Source organism: Alternaria burnsii (genome assembly GCF_013036055.1).
Source record: "Alternaria burnsii strain CBS107.38 chromosome Unknown 746, whole genome shotgun sequence".
Classification (NCBI taxonomy): domain Eukaryota; kingdom Fungi; phylum Ascomycota; class Dothideomycetes; order Pleosporales; family Pleosporaceae; genus Alternaria; species Alternaria burnsii.
Window position 1 is genome coordinate 1,380,248 of NW_024066109.1, and position 10,524 is coordinate 1,390,771.

Below are 10,524 nucleotides of genomic sequence, written 5' to 3' on the forward strand. Positions count from 1 at the left end.
CCTAACATATCTTTACTGGACATCGAGAAGCTGCTTCAACTGTACAATCAACTTCCACTCGTCCTGGCTAACGTCGCTCCTGAAGAACTCCTTGAGTGTATCGATACTCTTCCGGCTAATAGCAGAATACAGAATATCGTCTTCTTCCAAGTGGCGACCGTACATGGGCTGATTGTTGCCCTCGATCTTGACGGCGACGGAGGGTTGACCCCTCTTGCATATTTGCATGGGTTTGTGGTCACGCTCGATAGAAGTGCTATTGAACGAATTAGTAAAGGGTGTGGTAGTAGAAGAAAAGCAGACTTACACTCTTCCGAGATTAACGATTTCCTTAGCACCAGTGACAGCGTTCTTCTTGACCGCGCAGATGGGCGTTGTCATTCTCAGAGCACCTTCAGTAACATCCACACCAATAATGATAGGATCCTTCTTGTTGAAAACAGCGACCGGCTTGAGTACGCAAGGGAAGACTGCCAGCATCTTTGACTCCTCCTTCCGCTGCTCCTCAAGCTGCTTCATGTGTGCTGTGAACTTGTCGAACAAGTGGTAGATGATGTCAGCTTCAAAAATCTTGACACCGATCTCCTCTGCATACGCTTTGGCTTCCTTGTCAACCTTGACATCGAAGCACAGCATGACGGCGTATTCTCTGGCCTTTTCTAACATGATACCGGCTCGAAGAACGTCCTTCCTGAAAACCGGACCAATGGAAATAGTAGCCACAGGAATCTTTGAGACACGCAAGAACTCAAGGAGCGCTTCGAGCGAACCCAGAGTGGACGCTTGGACAGAGACACCGCGACCAGTCTTGGAAACCTTACTGAGCAAGTGTGCTAGATCGCCCATGACTTCATCCATGAGGTCCTCCTCGTCATCATTAGGACCGACGACAAGTAGACGCGAACCGGCGATGGCTTGGTCGAGTCCATCAGCAGCGATTTTGATACCCATGGCAGCCTTGACCTCCTTGTTGTGCACGTATTGTGACTTGACACGTAGCTCCTTCATCTCAGCCGGCGTCAATAAAGCTCGAATGTTAGTTACTATAGGTTCTGGATTACCACACAGCACTATGCGGTCGCCTTCGTGAAGAACACCGTTGGACAAGATAACATCTATAGTGGTACCAAGACCTTCGATGACCTTGACTTCAAGCACAGTACACTCAACCTCTGAAAGATACATGAGGTTGTTCGTAAGGCGCTCTTGCGTAAGCTTGACAATAAGCTTGATCATATCAGGGATACCTTCTCCGGTATGCGCTGATGTTGGGCATACGGAGACGTACTTGGACATGTTCTTGTTTCTGTTGAAGATCTCAGAGTTGAAACCTTGTTCTTGCAGTTGAGTGCGAACAAAAGTCCATCGCTCTTCAAACTCAGATTGAACGGAGGCCTTTTGAAGGCTCAGACTATCTTCGAAGCCGTTGTTGTCGATCTTCTTCCAGCCGAACAGACGATCGATCTTGTTGAGAGCAACGATGAAAGGTGTCCGCCTGTCTCTAAGAAGCTTCATGGACTCGATGGTTTGAGGTTCAAGACCGTGCATTATATCGATAACGAGGATAGCAATGTTACAGAGCGAAGAACCACGAGATCGGAGGTTGGTGAAAGACTCGTGACCGGGTGTGTCGATAACTAGGAGACCAGGGACGTTGAAAACAAAGTCGTTGTCCTTGTTAACGACGGCAACCTTCTTCTGAAGTGCCTCAACAGGGAAGTAGGTGGCACCAATCTGTTGCGTGATACCTCCAGCTTCGCCTTCTTGTACGTTGGTCTGGCGGATCTTGTCGAGCAGCTTTGTTTTACCGGTATCGACATGGCCAAGAATACAGCAAATAGGAGATCGCAAGTTGTCCTTTGATCGCGCAGCAAGAGCCTCCTCGTGAGCCTGCTTTCGTCGGTCGGCGGCGGCAGCCTTACGAGCGGCTTCGGCTCGCTGCGTGGCGGTTCCTTCTTCGTCTTCCGACGAGTCGTCCTCGCTGTCATCTTCAGAATCGGAATCTGAGCTAGCGTCCTTAGACTTGTCGGCCTTGTCTGCAGCAGCCTTCTCCGCTGCCGCCTTCTCTTCCTTGGCCTTCTTCTCACTTGCCTTGCGCTCTTCTTCTTCATCGGTGTCGACGTCCCAACTGTCTTTAACACCGTCCAACTCGTCGGCTTGAGCCTCCCAGTCGTCGGCAGAGTCACCGTCCTCTCCCTTCTTGGCTTCAGCATCGAGCCGGGCTTTCTCTGCAGCCTCAGCTGCAGCGGCAGCTTGCTCTTCGGCCAGCTTGAGTTCTTCCATTTTCTTGGCGGCCTCCTCTGCCTCTCGAGCTTCCTTCTCTTGTTGACTCTCGGCCTGCTTCTTCTTCTTTTTCTTGCGGTCATCGTAGACTGGCTTCTTCTTCTTCTCGGCTTCATCGGCAAGTCCGGCAACCTTTGTGCCACCTGATTCTAGGAGCTGCTGTAGGCGGAGTTCGTTCTTTGCCTTTGCTTCCTTTTGAGCCTTGGTCATGTACTTGCCCTCCTTCTTCAGTTGCTCAATCTTTTCTTTCTCCTTCTGCTTCTTGAGTGCCTTGGCTTCCTCCTTGCGCTTCTGCTCTTCAGCCTCTTGTCGCTCCAGTTCCTCTAGCCTGGCTTTCTCTTCGGCCTCAGCGCGCGCCATCTCTTCTTCTCTCTTCTTGCGCTCTTCCTGTTGCTTCTGTAGGGCAGCCAGCGCAGGGTTGAGCTTCTTCTTCTTGCCTCCAGCAGCGGGCGCGGCATCTGGGGCTGGTGTAGGGGCCGAAGGTGCGGCAGAGGCAGCTGGCTTGGTCTCGGTAGGCTTCGCAGGTTCGGCTTTGGCAGGACCAGTGGCCTTCTTCTTCGCAGCCTAATACTGGTTAGTACACGCTCATCCAATGAACAATGTAGTTGACGGATCCGTACCAATTCCTTCTTTCGCTGCTTTTCCTTCTCCTTCTTCTCCTTCTCCTTCTCTGCCTTGGTCTTCACACGCGGAGCATCACTGGTGGTCTTCTCCTCGACGGGTTCCTCGGTCTTGGCAGCAGCGCCACCCTTACCCTTCTTCTTGCCGTAGTTTCCAGCAAATACATCGTCGTCATCGTCGTCGAAGGTTCCTTCCTGTGGTGCTTTGCTGTCAAAGTCGCCGTTTGCGTCATCAACAGGTGGGTCCTCGCCTTCGACTTCAAGATTTGCGCCCTTCTTGTTCTTCTTCTTGCCGCGCTTTGCAAGAGCAGCCATCAAACCACCACCGGCAACATCTTCATCGGCGGCAGCATCCTCAGGCTGGGGTTCTGTTGCAGCGCCATCCTGAGGCGCGACAGACTCGCCGAGCTCGGCTTCCCAGTCGTCGTTCTGCGCCTTCTTGTTGCCCTTCTTTTTTGGCGGCATTTTGTATATGGTGTATTGCTACGGATGTGGTATGTGGACTCTTATGTGCAGATGTCACTAGAGGCGTGTTGTGATAGGGCGTGGCCGGGTCGACAGTTCGCACTCGATGGGTCGCACTTGGAGTCAACTGTAGAAATCGCAAGTGATCCAGCAGGCGGCCTCGCGCTTCACAGTGGAAGTGGCAGGAGGGAAAACTGGAGCCGAAGAAGACAGGTCCCGAATCAACCAATAAAGGCCTGGACCGTGAAAGAGTGACGAGAAAATGCGAACGCACACTGGCTTCTGCGAAATTCCGTTGGAGTTATCGATTGTTCTGTGTGGCGGCGGGCGGCGAACGGCTAGCTATGGAGGGGTAGGAGGCGCTCGGACCACCCATGGCGCCCATGGCTTCCTTGTCTATGCCGTTGATTCGCAACCTCCGTCCACTAATAAGTAATCAAGCATGCAGAGCAAGTTATGATGGACATTGTCACTATGCAATTCTTCATAGCTATTCTTGCGTCCTACGTCCCAGGTCTACACCCAAATTTTCCCTTCCATTGCGAAGCACACCACAGGACGACAAATATAAAGTATGCTGCTCCGACAAATTCCAGTACGTTGAACGCCGTGCCAAAACCTCGAACTCCGACCCAATGAGAGAATGCAATGACGATATTACAATAGTAGCGATAAAAGCCACATGCAGAAGCATGGCCATGTACGTGACTGATGATGAAACGGTATCTTTATGGCAACGCGTAGAATCGTGAAGCATCGACCAAAGTAGAAACTAACTGCAGCCCTCAAGGCTTAGTATAGCTGGCCGCTGATGAGTAAGGACTCGACAGCAGAGCCAATGAACTGCTTCTTGAGCGTGAGATCGCATCCAAATCTGCCGTCGTGTTAGCGTTGATCGTGTGGTTATATGTGAGTGAACATACCTCTGCTCTAGTTCGGCCTTGATCTGCTTCTTGGTGACGTTCATGAGATCAGACTTGGACAAGATATCCTTGATCTCGACCAAGATAGCATCGTCACTTGGCAGGTTCGCCATCTCCATGCTATCCATGCCGTAGCCGCTCTGGGCAAGACTCATTCGTGAGTGATTGTCGTAGCGTGGGAGGTTGAGGTGCGACATGGGGCGGGATGGTGGCATGCCTCCATACTCTGAGCCAGCGACAGATGCGCTTCCAAACGGCTTCCTGGTAGCGTAGGTGTAACCTGAAACCTCCGAGCGGTCGTCACGGATGGTGTGCTGCTCCCACATCTCTGCTTGGTACTCCTCCCACCTCTTCTTAGGGATGCTGGCAGGGTCAAACTTGCCTTCGTCCGTGACAACAATCTTCTGGCCCTTTTCACCAGTAACAACACGAGTGTTACCCCAGGAGAAGTCGTCCATGTACCAGAAAGAGTACAGAGGTAGACCAAAGGCGAAAACGGGTGTTGCAAAGATGTAGATGATCATCCAACCAATCATCTCCCACTTGCGTCGAATAATGAAGATGATGGCCTGTAGACCGTAGATGGCACCAAGAAGAATGAACGCCGTGATAGGAACTACATCAGGCGACCACACCAGTGTGTAGATGAGATAACCAATGTAAACAACAATGACAGGCTGTACGACCGTTGAAAGCAGATCCATGAAGACGATGAAGCGCATACTGAAACAACAGAATCCACAAAGCTGGGTAAGCGGGATGAGTTCGATCAGGTTGTGAACAGTAGAGTTGATCCAGCGACGACGTTGAGACATGAAGACGGACCAGCTGTCAGGCGCCACGGTCCAAGCATGTGCTCTCATTGTGTACTTTGTCTTGTACTTGGAGTGGTACTTGAGGAGGAGCGTGGTCAAGAAACGATCCTCTCCCAGATGCAACAGGTTCTTCGTATGTAGAGTGTCGACCCGAATCTCTTGGTAGGCTTCGACGACTTCCTTGCTGACGAACAATGGTTTTCCAGACTCGGCAGCGCGAATGCGGTACATGGTGAAACAACCAGGAAGACAAGTAACTGAGCCGAACAGACTCTCGAAAGCCTTGGTCAAGTTGTGGGAAATGAAGTATTCGTACACTTGCATCATCGTGACGAAAGAGGATTTGGCGTTGGTGAGGGCGGTTTCACCACAAATGGCAAGTAGGCGAGTATCGTGAAGGAAGGCTGCGACAAATCGAGTGGCGGCGTCAGGTGCAACCTCGGTATCAGCATCAATTTGCAGAAGGAATTCGTAGAAGGTAGGGTTGACTCCAATGATGTTCCGAATCTGATGATGCATCTCGAGCTCAAGCGGAGTCATGGGGAGGTTGTAGTGCACACGGTTCAAGAATCGCATGAGGATAATCTGGGAGTCACGCTTTCCACGGTTACCAGGCTTGGAGACTTCCGAAGGCTTTCCGATCTTGACCACGACCAGGAAAGGCACGATGTGACCATGTACCTCGTACAGACCAGAGTAACATTTGCCCATGTTGTGTTGACGCTGTCCTTCGCCCAAACTCTCGAAGCTGAGTGGCTCGGGGTCGGTAGCCTCGGGGACACCCAGAATGTCGAGAACGATACGAGGAGTGGGCTTGTCGTTGCCTTGACCGATAATCATGCCATCGCAGACAATGACAAGTAGTTTGCGCTTGTCATCATACTTCATCCTAGCGGCGGAATCGATAGCACGACGAAGGGATTCTTCGTCTTCAGTGTACGCGGGAACGGTGCAGATGATGAACTTGTCAATGTTTTCCGGGTCTGTCTTTCGGCTGAACTGAAGAGCCGCAAGAAACTTGAAACCGATGACACTGACTAGCATAATGGAAATCGCAAGAAGGAAGTACTTGGCGAACAAGCACTTGGCCGAGTTTCTGGTGTCGACATCGCCGACGTAGAAGAGATTGTTCATGCAGGTCTCCATGTTCGCTTTTGTTGTAGCGTCCAAGTTGAGATTCTGCCAGTACTTGGTAATGTCTTTACCAGCCTGAACTCGGAAAATGTCCACGACGTCTCGTGACATGAAGTCGGTATCGATATTTCCTGTGTCGTTGGGTTCCTCACCAATCGGGAACTTGAGTTCGCGACCACCTGGGATGTAATCCGTGAAATCGTATACGCGGCCATTCATGTAGGCAATCGAGTTACCCTTGTTTCCAAGCGTTTTCAGATATTCAGGGCTGTATCCAACTCGGCCTTTCATGTAGTTGGCCTTGAGGAACATTTGCTGCTCAAACCACCAGTCGGGACGAGAATCGTTGGTGAAAGACCGGAAGTCATGGTATTGCGCGTTGAGATCGGTGGTACTGATGAGATTGTTCACGGATGAGTCGGTGTAATTGGAGTTCTTGTAGTTCAGTTGAACGGCGTCGTTGATCCCCTTTCCGTCCTTGCCTAAGCACAGAGCAGAGACCTGCACAGGGAACAGATTGGTCGCATCTTTTCCTGAGTACTTCTCCAGATTCTTCTGTGGGACAATGCTGGGGTAATGGTGTGGAATGAACTCTCCCAAGTCGTAGACGATACCCCGGATGGCAACGTAAGCTTCGTTTCCATCCTTGCCGTCGTAGGAAGTCAGTTCAGCAGAAGAGTAAACATGTTGTTTCGGGCAGATGACAGCGGGAAACCCAATCATGAGGAAGATGACAAACGCACAGCTCCACCAAATGATCATGTTGATGGCTAACTTTTCTCGCCATGCCATCCGCACGTCTTTGCGCTTGATGCGTCCAATGTATCGGATAGCAAAGTCGGGAATGAGCCATGTCATGACGTAGACAATGAACACCCATCTCTTTCGACTGCTGGAGGTGGGAATGGTTTCGACTTCTTGTAGTTTTGCATCAGCTGCTTTCTCGTCGTCAATGGCTTTGGGCTGTTCCAAGCCATGGAACATGTCCCCATTGGTGATGCCAGACGGCGCTTCTGAGCGAGCATCAATATCACGCTGACCGAAATAGTTGCCGCTCTTGTCGTCATAGTATGCGCCAGGCGAGGGCGAAAGAAGGCCGGTTCGGACGTCACCAAACGATCGACCAGCTTCGGGAGTAAGCAGATTGTCGTTGGAATCAGCAGGTCCACGTGCATAAGGAGCGAGGTTCGATACATTGGCAATCTCGAGCCAGCACTTCTCACTTAAGAAGACACCAGTGGCACCAACACGAACTTCGTTCTCTCGCCACGGCTTTTGATCAAGGACCATCTCAGCCTTTTCTTTGTCGCTACCAACAATGGCAAGGTCAGTTTGAGCAAGTCCGAGGAACTCCGCGAAAGGCATGAAAATGCTGTAATCAGCAACCCGGAGACGTTGACTGATCTCTGCGATACCGAGAGCCTGAACCTGTTGACGAACGCACTTGCTGTCGAACTGATTTGCAATCCTTCTGTCATTGGGTTTCAAGCAGAAGACAAAGTAAGCGTTGGCTTTCCGCATTGTCGATTCAATGGTCCTCAAGGAACTGATGAACTGACCCGCAGCACCAGTCTGCTTCTGGGACTCTCCAGGCTTCTTGGTGCCAGAGATGTTGCTTTCAGCATCACTGATGGCCTCTTCGTCGAATACATTGAGTTGACGTCCAAATCGTCCCGTCTTGTCAGCCTTCCGCTTTGCCAGACTAGGTTGACGCGTGGGTTTGGAGCTAACGGTGGCTTGAACAATAGCTGACTTCTCTTTGGGATGTGACATCTTCTGAAGAGCCTCTTGTCCAAAAAGTTGTTGAACGAACGGAGCCTGCGCAGACTTGAGTAGGTGCATCATGTCACCAGAGATAAGCTCTGCGTTCTCTTCCAGCAGCCCCTCGACGCTGTAGTCAATGTCACCTGTGAAATGGCGAATTGTGAAGGTTGGCGAAGTGTTAGGCGTGGGGAAGTTGCTGCCGGGTTGTACGACAGTAAGACTACCAGGTACGATAGCCTGGTGCTTGCCGTCGAAACGCTTACGAATAGCCTCAAGGAACTGCATATCGGTCTTGCCACGGCGCATCTGATCATCGAGAATGCTCAAAAGGCCATTGCCTGGCTTCATGAGACCCGTCTTCACGGCGGTGTTGTCGTAGAAAGCCATAGGTGGCAGAGAGATCTCTTCGGCTTCCAGCTCTTGGATTTGCCGTTGGAAAAAGCTCTCTTGACAGAAAGAGATGAGAGACTCGTTCGCAGTGTTATTGAGCAGCTGGTCGAGTGATGATCCGGTGGCCGCAAAGTTGGCGAATCCGGGGAAGTCGACCATTGAAACGGTGTTGGAAATCTGCTCAGACGGCACCGAGATCCTAGAATTCATCTGCTCCATGACCCATGTTACAAGAAGTGAGTAGAGAGAGCGGGCGAGCTCATCCGCATTGGCTCGTGCACCCTTGGGATCCAGCATGACAGTGACGCGCTCGCGGTAAAGTGTCTTGGACTTGTATCGCAAGCTTTGCTCTAGATCGGACATGGCGACACCCAAAAACTGAGCAATGGGTACTAGAGAGTCCTTGTTCTTGACAACGGTGATAGACTCACCACCCTCGTGGGAGTAACCACCGCTCTCATCGGGCGCAGGGGTAGTGTTTTGACCCATCTCAAACTCGAGCTGACCAATGTGCATGATGGTAGCCATAATCTCGCATATGCCTGCAATGCTTTCCTTGCCAAACTCAAGCCTGCGCAGAGCGGCCTTGAAATCAGCGAAGCCCTTGGTGTCGTCGATACCCACCTTGAGCTGTGTGGGGTGCCCGAGATAGCGCCATCTCTTGTTGGAACCAAGCGAGGTACGGTTGCCGCCATTACCGTCTCCGCCTACTGCGTCAAGGAAGAGATGCTTCTTCTCATTGAGACTGGTGCCGGCGAGGAGGTAGTAGAGAACGTGGTAGGTGCGCTCTCCAGTGGGAACGGAAGCGATGCGGCTGCGCTCGAGACGGTGGGCGAGGAACTGAGCGCCCAGCAGAGTGGCGTTGTTTGCGGTGGTGGTATTATACTGGAGCTCTAATAAGAGACCGGATTTGGAGGCTTGCGGGGTAGTGAGGGACTTGGTAGTGGTGAAGGCATCAAAAACAAAGTTGGCGTGTTCGATCTTCTTGGACAGGGGTGTAGAGGAAAAGGACATGAAGGACCGCAGCATATGTCCACGGATGGTCGTCTTTCCAGCGCCAGACTCGCCACTGTCGCATGTTAGAGGGGTGGTTTGGATGCCGGTCTTGCAAACACTCACAGAAAGACGATGGCCTGGTCCTCAGAACGGTGTCCAAGACGCGTGTAGGCTCGGAGAGAGAGATCCTCGGCGGCCTGGTGGGCACTTCCCTCCTTGCCGCCGTCGACTCCCAGGCTGGCATCTGTGCATGTGTTGATGGCGACAATTCCCTGGGACGAGAGGGAGGCGATGGGAAGATGTGCGTGGTAGCGGCTGGCAAGGGCAGAAGTCAAGCCCGTGTCGTTCTGCTGGTGCTGGGGCAGCGATGGCAGCGAGGGGTTCTGCAGCGGATTGGAAGCCATGATGGGCAGCCGCGTCCCCGTGGGAGCGAAAGAGGGACTGGAGAGTCAGGCAGGAGCAACGCCGTGTCGAATGGCAACTGCTCGTCGAATGGTTGTCTCTTGCTGGTGTTGTGTCCGAGGGCTACTCAGAACGCAGACAGAACAAGAAAAACACGCCACGGAAATAATTACAATCAGCGAGTGTGGTAAAGGGTGTACAAACGAAGGTAAAAGATGTTCAAAGCCGTTGACTTGCAGTGCAAAGGGGCCGGTACAGTATGCTGGCTGCTCTGGACGGAGCGCTGGAGAGCATGGGGCTACGATGCTTCTAGCTCAGCTTCGCCCGCCGCCGCACCAGCCGCTTTTTGGCGTGTGTTGACTGGGAGACCCAGCGATCACGAAAAGGGGGCGCAAAAATAGAATAGAATACGCTGAACTGCCCTATTGCCTCACATCTCCATTGCGGCTCCACTCGTCTGCTTACTGATGAGACGGGAACTTTCTTTGCGCACTCTTCCGCCTCGCACTGCTCACGAGACAGCGGACAGCACGAGGCAACGCGACGCGGCCTGGACCAGAGAAACAAGTCTGGTCGACACTCTTTTCCACGTTGCACTTCCTTCCCCAGGCATGGACTTGGAACCCGGAGGCGCGTTGCAGAGAACCACTCCCAACCATGCATGCTAGTGGTCGCGCTCCCCCGGGAACGATCATCGCTGCACGCTTCAATGCACTAGCTGCTCAACCCGTA

General features: G+C 52.2%; 2 protein-coding genes across 2 annotated transcripts; both read right to left on the minus strand.

Moving 5' to 3' along the window:
• Positions 1–12: 12 nt before the first annotated feature.
• Positions 13–3,368, minus strand: GT037_003026 (glycosyltransferase family 2 protein; the record flags this gene model as incomplete). Its single annotated transcript, XM_038928073.1, has 3 exons — positions 13–256; positions 308–2,847; positions 2,904–3,368. 3 exons carry the CDS (start codon positions 3,366–3,368, stop codon positions 13–15), a joined length of 3,249 nt encoding a protein of 1,082 aa, XP_038789351.1.
• A 792-nt stretch (positions 3,369–4,160) lies between these two features.
• Positions 4,161–9,794, minus strand: GT037_003027 (glycosyltransferase family 2 protein; the record flags this gene model as incomplete). The annotated part of the gene is made up of 3 exons (XM_038928074.1): positions 4,161–4,242; positions 4,292–9,463; positions 9,514–9,794. The coding sequence occupies 3 exons, from the start codon at positions 9,792–9,794 to the stop codon at positions 4,161–4,163; spliced, it is 5,535 nt and encodes a 1,844-aa protein (XP_038789352.1).
• Positions 9,795–10,524: the final 730 nt, after the last annotated feature.